This window comes from Leuciscus leuciscus (assembly GCF_965113295.1).
Source record: "Leuciscus leuciscus genome assembly, chromosome: 16".
Lineage (NCBI taxonomy): Eukaryota > Metazoa > Chordata > Actinopteri > Cypriniformes > Leuciscidae > Leuciscus > Leuciscus leuciscus.
In genome coordinates this window covers 32,358,754-32,377,231 of record NC_138740.1, presented here as the reverse complement: position 1 = coordinate 32,377,231, position 18,478 = coordinate 32,358,754, and the positions used below count along the sequence as shown (strand labels likewise).

The 18,478-nt window shown below is 38.9% G+C and overlaps 1 protein-coding gene and 1 long non-coding RNA gene across 3 annotated transcripts in view; both read left to right on the top strand.

Annotated features, from left to right (window-relative positions):
• Nucleotides 1–18,478, top strand: part of ap3b1a (adaptor related protein complex 3 subunit beta 1a) — a 59,852-nt gene that overhangs the window by 19,524 nt on the left and 21,850 nt on the right. Inside the window, exons 17-22 of one of the 2 annotated variants that reach the window (XM_082141578.1) lie at nucleotides 1,968–2,086; nucleotides 2,411–2,552; nucleotides 2,638–2,794; nucleotides 6,308–6,497; nucleotides 6,616–6,658; nucleotides 10,821–10,924. In XM_082141578.1, coding sequence (XP_081997704.1) covers nucleotides 1,968–2,086; nucleotides 2,411–2,552; nucleotides 2,638–2,794; nucleotides 6,308–6,497; nucleotides 6,616–6,658; nucleotides 10,821–10,924 — 755 coding nt within the window. Of the gene's footprint in view, nucleotides 1–1,967; nucleotides 2,099–2,410; nucleotides 2,553–2,637; nucleotides 2,795–6,307; nucleotides 6,498–6,615; nucleotides 6,659–10,820; nucleotides 10,925–18,478 lie in introns of both variants that reach the window. The other variant, XM_082141577.1, reaches the window with a different exon arrangement.
• On the top strand, nucleotides 6,678–10,813 carry LOC309478230. Its single transcript, XR_014198885.1, has 3 exons — nucleotides 6,678–7,088; nucleotides 10,239–10,347; nucleotides 10,503–10,813. It is a non-coding gene; the product is annotated as an uncharacterized lncRNA (long non-coding RNA).

The following is an 18,478-nucleotide window of genomic DNA, read 5'->3' as shown; positions in this document are numbered from 1 at the left end:
ATTGATTTCACCCACTTTCTCTGATTACATCACATGATTCCACTGCAGCAGGGCTTCAAAGCTGAAACACGCAACACCATCATGGGAATTGTTCCCCGCAGTGCTAATGCTAATCCGTAATATCAATACAGCATGCAGAAATACTCTGATCTGATCTTATCAAACGGCACACAGTTATTTTTTCCCGCCCCGGAGCTGGACTTTTTTTTCTTCTCTGGATTAGCTTGAATCGGGATGCTACGCCATCTGTTCCTCCCGTGCAGAATTGAATTGTTGGATTTTGCATCATTTGATAACAGACAGTGGAATATGGGAGCCCCGTCCGCCCCTCACGCGCCCTCCCGTCGGTTTACAACTCCTCCTGTACGCTCACGCACTTCACCTGCAATTAACCAGGAGTAATTACGCTCACGAGCAGGAAAAGGGTGTTACTCATTTGCTCCTGTAGATGCATTGATGGATGCATGGATGGATTTGAGTTTTGCACAGAGGATGCGCTCCGTGTGATTGATGCCGGCTGTCGCTGGGGGTAATTTTTGTTGTGCTGAGTATCGTTCTCGGTGCTTGGTAAAGCGTGTCCCGCTCTTAATAGGAGGTAATAAAGTTTGTAAGGGATGATTATGCTTCTCTGTGTTGAAACTCAAAGCGACATGTCTTTGTGTGTGTTTTTTTAAGTCACGTGAAGACCTAAGTTGCGACACATAACCTGATCTCTGCGATGAAGGTGAACCATCATGCTTTAGCCGAAAAAACGTATCAATAGTCCGAACCAGTGCATTGATAATTTAACTACAGCTCCTGATTTTGGCTCTAATGGGGCCGCTTTTGTTTTAGTACAATGATTTCATGATTGTCCCCATGGTTACCACAGATTAAAATAAATTAGTATACTGAAACACACAGCCATTAGTCTTTATTTCATTAATGCGGCATAAATTTACCCTATAACATTTGCGAGACATTTAACTGCTGCTGTCATTTTTAATATTCTTGGTTTAGATCCACTGTGTGCGTTGGTGTTTTTTCGCTCATGTTTATATTCTGCAGAGCCAGAGTGATTATGCGTTCATATACCTTGGTTATTATGGGATGTACCCAGTGTATTGTGAGAAGGGCACACGGGCAGATCTGAATGCCGTGGCATTTCTGCCAGTTTAATACCAATTACTCAGCAGGTCTCCTGAAGGTCTGTGGGGACACTTATTGCTTTTTTGTTTATTATGATAAAGAAGTACAGTAAAGCCAGAGTTGGAGGCATAAACTATAAGCCCTCTTATTAGTCTTGCGCAGCAAAACTTTTGACTATCATAAGGTATCATCCACTTCTCAGCTTGTTCAACACAGTTTGAGTTGTTTTCAAACTTTTTATGCCACATATATGTTGATATGATTTCAAAACTATAAAGGAAGTTGTATATTTTCTTTTTTTAGATTAGAATAGATTTGATTTTTATTGGCCACTTGTTGTGCTTTGTTGTTTACATAGTACAAGTGCATTATTATAATTAATATGATTATTATTCTTTTAAATTGAATTGAATAATTATTACTTATATATTTTTTTATTTTAACCTCAGTGAAAATAATATTAAAAATATTAGTCAAATATTATCTGGAACATATTTACTAAATATTTATGTTGGCACTGTATATTTTCTGATAATATAATATGATAACATCTGATTAATCTCATAATACCTCTTTTTAAAAGGCAGAATTAAATGGCAACTGTCAATGTCAGTAAATTTTTGGTTTATTTATTCATTTAAAATTTGTATACTTAAACTTTCTTTCTTTTTTTCTTTTTTTTACTTTATTCTTTTTCAGTTACCTTGACTGGAAAGTTTTACCATTGAGTTGACTTTGTGTTAGCAGATATTGCTTTGGTATTAAAACCATAATGTTTTCAGTCATCATGACATTGCACCGTATTTGATGACATCAACATGTATTTGTCTGTTTTTCAGATCGAGATCGTTTTCAGCTTGGCACACTCTCTCATTCGCTTAATTCTCATGCTACTGGGTACCTGGAGCTTTCTAATTGGCCGTCTGTCGCTCCTGACCAATCAGTGAGAAATGTGGAGGTAGTAGAACCAGTAAGAATCCTTTTTCTATTATTGCTTTGTTTTTGTTCTTTTTTAAACGCATAATCTTCACAAAATGTTAGCAACAGCCCCTTTCACACATACAGTCTTTACTGGTAAATTAGCGTTAAAAGATCATGTGTGAATAGTATATTTATGTATTTACTTGTAAAGTAAATTTTATGGTAATTTACTGGGATTACTGTGTGAAAGGGGCTGATGTCTATAAAATAAACTGGCCTCAGAGTACAGCGTATTTACAGTGCCATGATCACGTCTCAAATGATTATGACCTCATTTCCTGTTTCTTTGTGCCTGGGGCAGGTGAAAGAGGCCCTGGCACCAGCGCTTGGGAAATCCAAACGTGCCAAATCAGATGAGAAGTTCTACTCTGGTTCTGAGGAGGAGGAGGAGGAGGAGGAGGAAGAGGGAAGCAGTAGTGAGGACAGTAGTAGCAGCAGTGGAGGTAAAACATGAGTTTGGCTTGGTTAGTGTAAGAGGATGTGTTTTCAAATCGATCCTTGTCTTAACCTGTTTGTGTGTGCATGTAGAATCAGAAAGCGAATCGAAGAGTGAGGAGAACAGCGATGACTCAAACAAGAGCAGCTCCAGCCAATCAGAGAAGAGCTCCAGTGAATCAGACACTGACAAGAAGAAAACTCAGAAAAACAAAAAGCTACAAAAGCAGAAACCAGCCAGCAAAGACAGGTATCAATGTCATATAAATGTTCAAATGTTTGGAGTCAGTGAGGTAAGAAAGAAATGTATACCTTTACACAGCAAGGATGCATTACATTTATCAAAAGTTACTGTAAAGACATTTATATTGTTGCACTTTTTTTTTTAAAGAAATGCTGTTTTTTTCTATTCACTAAAGAATCCTAGAAAAACCTGTATCATGGTTTCCACAAAAATATTAAGCAAAACAATATTTTTCAATATTGATAATAGCAGAAATGTTTCTTGAGCAGCAATTCATCATATTAGAATGATTTCTAAAGGTAATGATGCTGCAAATTCAGCTTTACTTTTTAAAATGTATTAAAATGTAAAACTTATTTTAAATTGAAATAATATATCACAATATTACTGTTTTTACTGTATTATTGATCAAATAAATGCAGCCTTGAGCATAAACAAAGCATTAAAAATGTAAACGTGAAACAATAAAATAATCTCACAGACCACAAACTTTTGAACGCTACACAGAAGAAGATATTTTGAAGAATGTGTGTAACAAAAAAGTTGACTTCCATAGTATTTTTTTTGGGTGAACTATCCCTTTAAGGTTAATGGAGGTTTGCTCAAAAGATTGAATTCCAGCACTTAATACTTACATCAAACATGCTAATTTTGAAGTGTTCATGCGCATAAATATATAGACAGATGGTATGTGAGATTGACTTTGGTCTTCTGACTTCTGGTGTGTTTTGCTCAAGTGTGCACACAATGTACAACTTGGGTTTTATATATGTGTAGGATTTAAATAATGTGTGTGTTCAGTGTGTGATTGTGTATGCTGCTGCATAAAACGTGACTAATAAAATGTGGCACCAATAATCTCACCCTCCATCTGTTCATAAACACACACACGCACACACGCACACACACTCTCTTTCACAAATGCCAGGACTCAACAATAAGTAATTCAGATTTTTACAACATTTTTACTGGCCGCACCACAAACCTGTATATTTTTATTTTTAGCAATACGTTTTTATGTGCCAGAAATATGTTTATTTTTGATTCCATTTTAAGTTTCAATTAAAAAGCTATAATTTAAATCATTAACAGCTATAAGTTTAATGCACGATTTGCATTTGCAATTTGTTAACATTAGTAACACGTTTAAAATCAGTAGAATTTGCAACAATGTGTAGTCTATCACTTAAAACCAAATGTTTACATTTTCAAGGCATAAAAACTCACACACGACCTACGACTTGCTCCATCCTGTACACACGAACACACACACACACACACACACACACACACACACACACACACACACACACACACAGTTCGCACTGTTGATTGTTGTGATGTAATGTTCCTGTAGTTGACCCTGCTACCTTCATTAGAGACTGTAATTAAACCGCTAATACACAAACACACACACACACACGTGTGTATGATGCACTCTTTGCCTGTTTTGTTTGCTGTTCTGCCATCATTGTGCATAATTTAAGGCTCTTGCCCACATCCTCAACCACCGTGAAATGCTCTCATTAATACACACACACACACACACAAAACCTGCTTTAATGCTGCTGTTGAACTGTGCACACTTCAGCTAGTGTGTGTGTGTGTCCGCGCCACTTCTTGTTCTGAGCAAATGAAATCCAAAGGCCAAATTAATCCATCTAATCATTTCACAATTAAACAGACATTGTTCCCTCTGCTAATTTCCCTCTCTCTCTCTCTCGCTCTCTCTCTCGCTCTCTCTCTCTCTCTCTCTCTCTCTCTCTCTCTCTCTCTCTCTCTCTCTCTCTCTCTCTCTCTCTCTCTCTCTCTCTCTCTCTCTCGCTCTCTCTCGCTCTCTCTCGCTCTGTCTCTGTCTCTCTCTCTCTGTCTCTGTCTGTGTCTCTCTCTCTCTCTCTCTCTCTCTCTCTCTCTCTCTGTATCAGACTTATCACACAATGTCCCTTTTGATGTTTGAACACTGAAATGTCCTCGAGTAGCTCATTATTGCACAGGTTTTCAAATATGACCCATCAATAAGTATTTATGCATTTATAAATATTGTAGTGTTTTGTGCATAAGAAAGGTTATAGATGTTCTTGAGAAGTGAAGTGTGTCTCTTTTTAAAAAGTGTCCTGTTATGCTTTTTTACATTTTCAACATCCTTTAGTGCAGGGATGGGCAACTTCGGTCCTGGAGGGCCACTGTCCTACAGAGTTTAGCTTCAACCCTAATCAAAAACACCTGAACAAGCTAATCAAGGTCCTCAGGATTACTAGAAAATTACAGGCAGGTGATTTTTTCAGGGTTGGAGCTAAACTCTGTAGGACAGTGGCCCTCCAGGACCGAAGTTGCCCATCCCTGCTTTAGTGTGTAACGTTTCTGTTTGAGCATTAAAAACTTGTCTGCAAAATTACAAAGCACAAAGTCACTCCAGTGGGAGTTATTCTCTATATCATTGTAGTCTTGACTTTATTCTGGGAACGAACACGTCACAATATTCCTCATAAAAAAAATTCCCACCCAAGGCATACGCAAAATATAGAACTGATAAGAAAGGAAATGTGTACCTTGAAATACAATGTAAGTTGCTTTGGATAAAAGCGTCTGCCAAATACAATGTAAATGTAAAGGGGCAAGGATGGTTGAGTTCCGATAGTAGTGTTGAAACTCGAGATTATGGTAAGAAGCGTGACATTTCCCAAACTAATTTGAAGCGGTTGACCAATCACAACACACTGTGTCCAGCTGACCAATCAGAGCACATTGTGCTTTTCAGAAGGAGGGGCTTCATAAGCCCCTTTCACACAGAGATTCCGGAAAATACACGGATAAAGTGACCCGGGTTCGTTTGATTTTGGTTCATTCACACTGCCAGTGATGTTCCGGAATCAGAGAGTGCGTTCACACACAACCCGTAAAAATGCCGTAAAGACACGTGACATCGATGTGACTTGTAATCTCAGCAGCGTCTTAAGTTTGCTTATGATCTGCGATCTCTCTCTTGAGAAACCACGCTTGTGCATTTTTTTCTCTGATTCGATCATAAAATTGCGCATTACGTACCGTTTCACAGCTGGCGAACGATCCCGCGCTTCAGCGTCATCACTACGACACGGCATTATTACGGCTTTTGTTCACACAGCGCGCGTTCCGGGACTGAACACGGCAATGTTACTAGGTCCCGACCCGGCATCGAACCCGGCATAAATCCCGGGTCGAGTTTGCGTTCACACAGAAGGCGCTCTGGCAATTTGCCGGCAATTTCCCGGGTTCAAAGCGCTGTGTGAAAGGGGCTATAGAGACAGGAACTAAACAGAGTGTTACTGACAATCTGGGAAGAGAGGAGCTGCAACAGTGTAAAATATGTGAAAAATTATGCATAAAAAAAAAAAAAAAAACTATTCTAGTAGATCCCAAAAACAAAATCAAGACTTTATAAAAGGGCATAATTGGTCCACTTTTAAATATGTAGGTTGATTTTGCAGTAGTGAACTCCAACAAATAGTTCAATTGTGTGTGTGTGTGTGATGTTGACAGGAAGCTGAAGAATGGGAAAGCTGCAAATGACGAATCCAGATCCGGAAGTGAATCAGACACTGAGAGTTCCTCGTCAGAGAGCTCGTCGGAATCCGGATCAGAATCTGAACTGGATTCAAATTCAGACTCGGGAACAGATCAGAAGAGAAAAACAAAGTCTAAAACTGTCCAGTCCAAACCGGTTACAAAGGTAAGAAGTACAAGAGAGTACAAACAATTATGAATATGAAGTTTTTCTGCATATTAACATGTATGTGTGTAACATCTGCCATCCATGTTTTAACTTTAATGCTTGTGTGTTTGTTCAGCTGGCTGAGAAGAAGGAAGTGTCTCTCCTTGACCTGGACGACTGTAAGTTTGTTCTTTAAATTGAGGCATTGTGTTGTTTTGTAATAGAATGGTTATTTCCCAAACCCTACTGTCTACATACAGGTTCCAGAAGTTAAAATCTGATTAATTTTCCCCATCGGGAAATAGATTTTTAATGATAAATTACAAACCTTTAAAGACAGACCTATTGTGAGCTGTGAGGTTGTTAATCGATTTTATATGGTTTTGTTGAAGACATCAGCCTGGATTATTTCAACTTATTTTTGAAATAATCATGTTTAACATCAGAATTCCTGGGGAAAAAATTACATTAGCCATGATTCTGCAAGGACGTCTCCACCAATCAGAGAATTGCAGCGAGAAAATTACGAAATCTCATTACCCAATTTTTTTTCTCATTACATGAAAAAAAAAAAAATCCACGACATAACCTCATAATTAAACCTCACAGGCTAGTGTTGTCACGGTACCAAAATTTCAGTATTCGGTACCGATACCAGTGAAAATCCACGGTTCTCGGTACCAATTTCGGTACCAAAGCTTAATTTAGATTAAATTTACATAATTATATTAAAATGTATATCACAAAGATGGAAACTGTAGTATTAAAAACACTTTACAATAAGATTCCATTTGTTAGATAACATTAGATAAAATGACCTAACAAATAGTTAATTACAATAGTTATATACTGTCGCAATTATTCTCCTTTAGGGGTTAATTTAAAAATACATTTTTAAAATCAAAAGTTAACCCTCTGAGGTCTGAGGGGTTTTTGGGGTCCTTGAGATGTTCTGACATGCCCTGACATTTGTGCTTTTTTCAGTTGCTTATAAACATATTAATGGCAAAGGTATAATTACACTCTATTTAGCACAAACAGGGCTACCATAATATGTGAGCAAACATGCATGTACATGTTTGTATTTTTGAGAGAATAATGTTTATGCATGGTTATTGAAAAAACTAAAAACTAAAGTTTCTGAAATAAGGCCACAAAACACATACTAAATACGTGTCAATAAGACTTTTGACTAATTGATGTCTTTGCCTAGAATTTTTTCTTCAAAATGATGTGAAAATCATCCTGCCCTTATCATTCACATAACACAATACATTGATTTAAATCTTGTAAAACACTTTTTGTTTGTAAAGGCAATATGCGCAAGGGGCGTCAACCATTCAACAGCATCATGCATATGTAGTGGTTCACACCTCAGGAGACAATGGGGCCCGCATACCTAATGAGCCATTCATTCAGGTGTGTCACCTATAGCCACAAGAAAGAATGCAAGAGCAATATATATATATATATATATATATATATATATATATATATATATATATATATATATATATATATATATATTCTACCAAATTGGTTCACAGTTGGAAGCATGTCAATTTTTTTTTTTTTTACAAATTTTGCTTGCAAATTGTATAATATCCAAGGAAAACATGTCTATTAATTGTGCAGTTAATTCTCATACTGTATTTTCAGTTTTGGAATATGTATCCTCTCCCCAAATTTGTCAATAATAAAACACAATAAAAATTATTTAAAGAAAATGCTTATATTTACCTTTTAAAATTTGTTTACATCTACCTTGTAAATATATATTTTTTTATTAAAAAGGTTACAATTACAACAACAATTGAAGTGTAATCTTTCTTTGTAAAAACTAAAGTATACATTTTATCATACATATTTCAAACTTCGAATATAGCCTACATTGACAAAACATACTATATTTAACATATTAGCAAAAATTGGCAAACAAAAGCTTATTTGAGGTGGCAGATATTTTACAGTAAAAATGTGTAATCTATCCAAAACTAATCAACGAAATGTTGTCTTTCATTTGTCTGTAAAATAGGTCTTTCGTTTTTATTATAAGGAATATAAATGTTAATTTGCAGTTTAATACGTTGCTTATACAAATACATTTTATTTCAACATATTTCAATCGATTTTACTCAGTATAGCTAAATAGTTTGCTAAAAGCAGATCATTCATTCACACACAGAAACGCAATTCAAATTTAAACCGTCTTTTTGCGAGTTGTGGTAAACAGCGCATCTCTTTCGTTCATTCATTCACACAGAAACGCGATTTACTTGAGAATGAAAAAAAAAAAACTTACTACATTATTCCATCCGTTGCTCCTCGAAATACCAGCACTTCTGAGGTAAGTTTTCCATTATTATTATTCCTCACAGCGCTGCGAGACAGTGTAGACAACTACACTTATCTGAATAAACTTGATGTGTTTTCTCGAGCTGATATGTGGGCGTTCACAGTTTGTATGGGATCGTCTCAGTCATTTGCGTTTGAATAGCGCGCGCTCTCCGTGGGCGGGGCCGATTATAACGTAATGAGATGAGATGAGCTCGACTGGAATCGCTCTCTTTTAATACAGATTTCACAAGATTAGAATATTTGTTTTTTATATAAATTACTTCATTTAAAAGAAGAAAATTCAAGCTTCATGCCTGTGTGTCTGTATGCCTGTTTGACTGAGTATTCGCTCAGTTATTGTTCATTTTCGGACGCGTTTCAGAATGGACTTCACTGGCAGAGAGAAGGCAGAACTCGCTTCGTGTTTATTTTTCTTTATTTGGCAAAAAGCACAACACTTTGTTTTTATTGTGAGTATACACAAAAATAATACACATTTAACAGAATCGATTGATGTATGAAACTCCTATGGAAAATCAAAGTCAACAGAGTATTTATGAGTTTCTTTTACATTGACAAAAAAAAAGCGAGCTGGTATCGCCGGCGATACCGTAGACCTCAGGGGGTTAACATTATTTCTGTTAACATTATTTAATGCACAATGAATGAAGTGAACAAACATGACCAATCAAGTGTTTTGTATTAAATAACATTCACAAACATTAATTAATGTTGTAAAAATATATTGTTCACTCAATGTGTTATGTTAGATAACGCATTAAGTGATGTTAATGAATGGTATCTTATTGTAGCATTACCAAACTATACAGGAGATAAAATATATTTTATTTGACTTGACTATACTTTTATTTAATCCAAAACTGTATTCATATTTAACTTTAAAAGGGCTTTTTAAACCTGCTAAGAGTTATCCAGCCAAGAATAAGACTATAACTGCTTTTCTGACGGACTGATATTAATGACGGCTTTTTATTTCTCATCTCCATATCTAGTAGTAAAGCTAATGCAAGGGCTAGAAATCAATTAATAGGCCTATGTCACACTTCCTCGTCGTCATGGAGAGCGCAGTTCGCACAAGCGTTTGTACTCCCGTGGCGTCTGTCGTTGCTATCCATCCGTGAACGCACATGGAAAAGCGAGCGCGCCGCTTCTATTATGAGCGCGCTTGCCGCGCGCCATTTGAAATAACGTATCTGCACGCGCAAAAACATCAGCACCACATCAGCAACAGCACCGCCGATCGCCATCAGCGCTTTTATGAAGAGGACGCAACTGCACGCGCTTCGGGCATGCACGCGCATCAAGTACCGGGTTTGAGAAAACCTGGTACCGTGACGTTTAAAAAAAAATTAGTACCGACTTGGTACCGAAGTACCGGGTCTTTTGACAACACTATCACAGGCTATTTAAGACAGTATTGCCTATAACTGAATGACAAATGCTAGACTAGACACTTGGCAGCTCATTCCACCAGAGAGGAACAGAGAGGGTGAAAGTTTTGGAGAGTTGAGTTGAGTTGAGTTGAGTTGAGTTGAGTTGAGTTGAGTTGAGTTGAGTTGAGTTGAGTTGAGCTGAGCTGAGCTGAGCTGAGCTGAGCTGAGCTGAGCTGAGCTGAGCTGAGCTGAGCTGAGCTGAGCTGAGCTGAGCTGAGCTGAGCTGAGTGAGCTGGCGGGAAGGAGCATACATTTGTAGTAGTGAGTTGAGATAGGGAGGAGCTGTTCCAGTTGTAGTCCTGAAAGCCAGCGTTAAAACGAGGGGGTTTCGCTTCCCCTGTCTCTCACTGTACTTGGGTCTGCCCTGGGTGTGACGTGGGTTCTCTTTGCCTGATTGCTTCTGGATCATCATATTTAACTTTTCATTGATTAGTTCTTTGCAAAACCCAAAGACAGATGTAAAGGTTGACCCATAGTAATGATTTATGAAAAAAAAAAAAATGGCGAGGCGTCGAAATGGATTTTAATGTTGTTGTTTTTGTATTTGCAGTCTCGCCCGTGCCGGTGACCACACCCAAGAGCTCCATCCTGTCTCCTAGTCTTCTGTCTGACCTGCAGGGGCTCTCACTCTCACCTGGCGCATCAGCCTTACAGGTGTGTGTGTGTGTTTGTCCTTTTTCTGACTTTTTGTGGATCTCTGGCGTACTTCATTTTGATTGGTCATGGAGTTATAAGTATCTAAATGACTGCTAAAGTGTATATTTAAAAGCTGGAACACACCAAGCCGACGTCTGGCCGTTTCTGAGCGTCGTTTGGCTTAGTTTTTCCGGTGTGTTCCGCCCAATTGGCTCTAGTTGGAAGCCGTCTGATTTTTTGGGGGGGGATTGGTACATCCCTGAGCATTTGAATACACAAATATTTTCATAATAACATGAGCCGACTGGAATGAAAGAAGTGAACAGCTTGATTGATATTCAAAAAGCTAAGCAAGCGCTGCTTTGTTTACGGTTTCTGCAGTCCTAGTTTCAGTTTCCCTTTTTGAAGGACAAAAAATGGACTACAAGCTGATATAGACACATATTTACTTGCACGCAGGCGCAGAAACACATGTGCTAATTGACAGTGGTCTTTAGTCCTTTTGGTGTGTTCAAGCGCAGCTTTTTGGCCGATGCGACAACACAGTCGGCTTTCGTCACCGCTAGTTCTTTGACGTCGGCTTAACTGTATATTCATTCTGTTTGGGTTTATTTTGCATTAATGACCGACTGACTGTACATACCTCTTCCTTTTTGTCATTTCCTTTCCAGTCTTTTATATGTGTCCGTCTTGGATGTTCTTTGTTTCTTTGTCCTGTTGTATTATAGATTGGTTTTTCATTGCCTTCCCTCTTTCTTCTCCACCAGTGTGTGTCCAGCGTGTGTGTGTGTGTGTGTGTGTGTGTTGTCAGCGTATGTGATTGTTGACCTTTTGCAGTATGAAGGCTCCTTCCTCTCCCGCGAGAGCCCTGTGTCAGGGAGAGAGGGATGTCAAGAGAGCGAGAGGGAGGGAGAGATGTCACTGAGAGATGAATGAAGCATGTGTGGTCATTTTTTCTCAAATACTATCTGTGTCTTTCTCTTTTAGGATTGACACATGAACTGTAATATCCCTGCGGCCCACAGACACCTCCTGACAATAACACACACACTCTCTACGCGTGTTTATAGACCAGCACTGCTGTCATATTTCAACCCAAAGATTCTTAGTGGGATCTGGACCTTGATCTTATTGTTTGTAATACTTTGTGTTGTTTTACACTTTCATACGTTCAGAAAGACATCACTTACTCTATGCATACATACACATAGTGATATTTTGTGTTGAAAGGAGAATTTAATGTTTTTTTTACATCGTAAACACGTCGGCACTTATTTAAAAATAAAATTGAATAAATGCTAATGAGTAACTGGCATTTCAGACACATTATGGCTTGCTACAATACCGGTCAGCTACAACCTCAATTGCAATTTTAATATCAAATATCCAATTTTAAGCTCTTTAAGGGAATGTTTTACTGAAAATTACACTGTTCCTGGAAATCTCCAAATCATTCCTATGGAATGCTTGTCTGAGGGAACAACAGTTATACAAACTACTTAATAAAATCTTATTAGTATTTAAAATAACTGTTTATTATTTGAATATATTTTAAAATGTTTTTTAAAATGTTTATACTTTAAAAATTGCTATTTTTACTTTGGCTGGAAACAGAGCCGGCTTCAGACTGCGCTCAGCAGGGGGGCATTTATTTTCAATGGGTGGGCACTAGGTATGGGGACTTTTTTTCGGATATCAGATATCCTATATTTATTATTGCTACTGCCTTTTCTGTTAGCTATTACCATGAAGTGATGCAGCCCATACAATAAACACATAAACCATTACACATTGTTGCAAGACGTGCAACTCTTAAGAAATTTGATTAAATAAGGGTTAAATAGGCCTATACAAAAAAATTACAAGACCGACTCTGACCACAGCTTTATTATAAACAAAGCTAACGAACATGCTCACAGTCTCTCACTGACAGGTCAGGATAGAAGTTTAACTGCTATCTCACTGGCGGAAGAGAGAAAAAAAGCTACACATCTTTATTCTGCTTTGCTCTAACATAAGCGTTCACAGTAGCCTACTATTAAAAAAGCATCATGTAACGTTAGTTACCTTCAAATTAGTTACAAAAACAAATTAAAAACACCCACAACATACACAACATACACAGAGATTATTCTACAATTTCCATTTACAAGAAAATATAGGCTAAAACAGCTGTTTCTCCACGGCGGGAGTGACATTTCAGGACAATGGACAGCGCAAAACTGAACTAAATAGGCCTACTAAACTATTATTAGTCTCATCATCACAACATAACGTGACAACACAATATAGTGAACTTTGACAGTACATAATGCCAGTTAGATAAATACACTAACAACCGGCCAGCATGAAACTTTAAATTTAACTTGCAGTTAGAAGAGCTGAAGACGCCGCTTGTGAGCTGATTGGAACTTCCTGAGAACAGCGTCCTTCCATTCACCACAACACTTTTTTGTCAAGTCCTTCTCGAATGCAAGTTGAACTACAGGTGCTAGCTTGCGAAGCTGCGATGTTAGCGGCCACGCCGCCGCCGCCGGCCACGGAGTCACAAATGTAAGCCGGGCTGTTGTCGTTTTCTTGTTGTATGGGGTCAGCAGAATCGATAATCGACGTGGAAGGAGAAACTGTGGTTTTGAACCATTTTCTAATGTCCATTTTTGGACAGTTTTCATCTGTTTGCTTTGTTTTGAATGCAGCCAGGAATATTGCGCCAACTGAAAGTCATTTCATTCATGTATTAACGTGCAAGTGATTGGGGGGGCGGCAGGGGGGTTTCCTCACTGTGGTTTTATGTTGGCTAAGCTTTATTATATTTTCAGCTAATGAGCAGTTTGTAGACATATTTTTATTATTTCTCACTAAAATGTAAATTAAACTGATATTATTTTGTAAATTATATCATAATTCAATTTGGGGGGGGCATAAAAGACATTTGGGGGGGCATTGCCCCCTAATGCCCCCCCATACCGCCGGCGCTGGCTGGAAATAATAGAGAGATTGCAAGAAATTATGCAGTGGAGTGATTTATAAACTGTTAAGACTGAATTAGAATCGAGACTAATGCTTTTTACTGTTAAGCAAAAATAATATGTGTTTAAAACTATCTGAACATGCAGATCCTCATTAGAGAAAAAACAAAAAGCTTGTGGAGAAAATGATACAGTAGCAACAGTATGGGTAGGATCAGTCAGTTATGATTTTAAGGCAGGGCTTAGCGAAGGGTTGTTAATGCATATTTTCTGTTTTCAAAAGATCTTACATTTTCTATTAATTTCATTCAAACTAATTTATAGTTTTGTGTACATCCCAATTTCTGACTTTAAATGATATTGTATCATATAATACAATGTTCCCCAATTTCCTGTCCTTTTTTCTGATATTATTAATGTTCTCATTTTATTAGAAAATTCTGAATGTCAAAAATGCACCAAAAAAGCATACAAAGGTCATAGTAAAATATTACTTTCAGTATACGAGCATACTATTAAACTGCGAACACTGACAGCACTGTGGTCAAACTATGATTGCTGATAACGCACGATCCTTGAGATCCTTGAAAGAAAACTTTTAAACTTCCATCTGACAGAATTCCTATTCTCCTCCTGTCCATCACTGCAGGGTTGCCCCGGCGACCTGTATCACCGCGTTGGGCGGGTGCTTTGATTGACAGGCTCGTCAGGACCGGGCCGCCGCGCAGCTAGAAGCTGTTAGGCACAGGTCATTAGAATACTACCCACGAGCCTCGGCGGGCAGGCTAATCAGAGCTGAAATAAAGGGTGAGATTGAGAGAAAGAGAAAGGGCTTATTTAAAGTCAATGCTATGCATAAATACATTACAGGCCGCTATAATCTTAGTCACGGTGGATAAACCTCATCTCTCTCGCTCGCACATACATGCATTCAAACGTGGTCATTTATTATGGTGTGTCACGTCACACAGCTGGTCTTTCTTAGCCGCGTGCATGCAGATGTATGAAAATATATTCATATGACACCACCGCGTGTGGGTGTGTGTGACTTCGGCAGGCACGGGTACGGATGAAATAACGGTGTGTGAAATAGAGAGACACTCCGATGCATTCTGGGATGGTTAGCGGCGGTATTTAGCCGATCCGGGGTCAGTGTGCGAACTATCTGCCTCGGCTCCTCCCGTTTCTAATAACATTTTGACATGCGGATCTGCTCTGAAATACTGTTTAAGCTCGCGCCGGGGGAGCCGGCTGATAACTTTTCATTCATAATTAGCGCAGGGCGAATGGGGGCCGAATGCGGGGCGTTGGAGGGAAATTGAACTGTCAGTGTAGGGCGAGCGGGGGGCGAACGAGGGCGAGCGCGGGCTGGGGGGGCGTTTGACCCCATCACAATCCGGGGGCCGCGTCATAATTTGTTCATTTGGTGCCCATCAGCCGGCCGGCGTTGCCGCGGTGACCCTGTTCTTCTCGGAGCACGCTCAGTGCCGTCCTCATTATGACTCAGCAGCAAGGTAGAAACGCACGTGGAGACTCGTGCTGTCAATCACATGTGCTTACACATTTTAGCGTTTTTCTTGCGCAGTAGGACAGTTTTGATTTGATTTTGTGTCATTTCAGTATTTTCCTCAGGATTTTGTGAGACTTTGGTTTGGTGGAGCTCTGATTTTCTAGGGGGGTCTATGGACATGGTCCCATGGAGTTGTTTTTTAAATTTGGATATTTAAAGATAAATGCATCAATCTGGTGCACTTTGAAAGCAAAATGAAGAGTTCCAACCCCTTTTCAGTGACCATATTTAACGGAGTAAAAAAAAAAAAAAGTCTTTGCATGGACATTGACTAGACTTTAAAGACTCAATACAGGGTTATTAGTTTACTAAAACTATAATTAAAACCATAAAAACTTTCTTTACTTGAAATGAAATAAAATAAAAATAAAAATATTTCAGCTTGTTGCCAAGTCATCATCTCTCATTTTCAATAGTTTTAACTATGTACTTAAATAACTGAAACTTAAATAAATAAAAACTATGTAGACATCTAAAAAAAAACAAAAAAAACACACACACACACACAACAAAACTCAAATTAAAATGAAACTGAAAATATAAAAATAAAAACTAATTCAAAATATGAACAAAAACTGTAATAGTATCTCTTTTATATTATGATGCTATCATTTCACTGACCTCTTTTTTTAGTTGTGATAGTCTTAAGCTAGGTTTATACTGGACGCGTCTGCACGAGCGCGAAGGTGCGTGCGGCAAAAATGACGTCATCGCGGTGTGGGCGGTCGCGCGCGTTGGGTGCGCAAGGGCCCATTTCGCCTGGCGGTGTGCATGGCAGATTTTGTAACCGCGCGCGGCTCCGCATCCTAAGATGGACGACTTCGAGCCGAATCTGTCCGAGCTCGAACTTCTCACCACACCGGCACCCAGTTTGCACGTCTAAATTAGTTGCTTACATTTAAAAAAGGAGCATACAATAGCATAAAAAGTATTTTTAATGGACATAAAGGTCCATGTTTAATAAAAATGTTCACGAAACTTAATGAAATGTCAAAGCCAACACATTATGTTGTCACTCCCCACGACTAGTTTAAAATGTGTCCATACCTCCGATTTTCCTCCAAACTTGCTCAAAGTTAATTCTCCTGTTTAAATTTTTTTCTTTGCTTCTTCAAGATCCATGTCGCACTTAGAATAGCAACTTAGAATAGCAACAGAATAGCCTACAGCACCACAGCAGGTGTGATGCGTCACGCGTGCGAGACTGCGAGTGCGAGTGGACGAGACGCTGCGCACGACACGTGACGTGCTTTATCAAGGGCCCGACCCGACCCGGCCCGAGGACAGTGGCGGGTCGAGTCCGGGCTCGGGCAGAGAATTAAAGCTCTAGCGTCAAGTATAAACGCCTCGTCCGTTTGGGGAGGCACAAGTACAATTACAGTACTTAAGTCTTAATTTCTTTACTCGAGTTAAACCCTCAAGCTTTTATTTTGGCGCATATCTGCAGAGAAACGTTTCTCTTTACAAACCTGTGGAATGCTGTAATCACCTGTCCACAATTAATTTTTTTTATTATGTGCATGAGAAAATAAACCTTCTGCATGTTGCATTTCCCAAATGGACCTCAAAGGGATAGTTCACCCAAAAATGAAAATTCTGTCATCATTTACTCGCCCTCATGTCGTTCCAAACCGAAAGACTTTCTTTCATCTTCGGAACACAAATGAAGATGTTTTTTGATGAAATCTGAGAGCTTTCATTCTGACCCTCCATAGACGGCTACACAACTAACACTTTGACGCTACAAAGAGATCGCAACACTAATCCATATGAATTGAGCGCTTCAGTCCAAATTTTCTGAAGAGACCCGATCGCTTTATATGATGAACCTTTAAGCACATGCAGAGATTGAGCATTTTCTGTGATGCAAGCCACTCTGAGATGCTTAAAACACTGGATCATGAGCTGCTTTGTTGTAAATGAACAAACTATATGCTTAATTAAATTGTAGCCATTTGTGTGCCATATCGCACACAATTTAGTTTAATAGATTGACCGATGCTTTGCCAAAGCAATGGTGCAAAACACAACGTTAGACGCTTTGTACGTGTTGCCATTCTGAGTTTTGCTACACAAATGAAACTCACTCGTATTCCTTTACGTTTATTTTACAGCCTTCGATATTAATCACTGTGACTTTTAACATTCGACAGGATCAATGCTTGCACTCACACCTCGCCATTTCACCAAATGACATTTTTCTCTTGCAGACAGTCTCATAAACAAATGAATTAGATTTCAAACAGCAATAGAAAATAGATTTTTAATTCTCTCTGCTGAATGTCCCCCTGTCCTCCGTTTATCCTTCTTTTCCCTCCTCTGCTTTTCTTTCTCTCTCTCTCCCTCTTTATCCCGGCTGGCGGATGTGTTTTGCATCTGTCAGCAGAATCGGGCGGCAGCTGGACAGAGAGGATGCTGGGATATGTGAAGGTGACTAGAGCGAGTTGTCATCCATCACTGAGGTTTCCTTTAAGCTCATCCATAATAGAGCCCCTCAATCAAGCTCCCCTTCACACAGGAGACATGTCCGAGTGTGTGTGTGTGTGTGTGCGCGCGCGTGTGTGTGCGAGACGGTGCGGTCAAGGTTACTCTCTTCTTTCGGTTATTTACTCTTCCACCGCCCAGCGGAGTTGACCACTTTATAGGACGTGTGTGTTATATTGGTGATCATAAGCGATGTGTTGTATATTGGCTCGTCCAGTCCTTGAGGACACTGACAGGAGCGGTTATCATGAAATGGTGGACACAACACAACCCAAGTATTTCTGTGTGGTAAATCTGACGCTGTAAACATTATGGCTACTTTTATCAACACAGACCCGCTTGACAACTCCAAAAGCACGGCTGTAAATTTATGTTGTGTGAATGCGTGTGCGTTTTGGTAGGAAGCTTACAAAAGGATATGGCACGTCTAAAGGTGCTTTCAACTTCACGTGCTCAAGTAACGCTATTTCAGATAAACCAACTCATTCGTACTGTCAGGTTTTCAAAGCAATTTTATTTTGGTTTGTCTAGTTTCAGTTGCGCCATCCG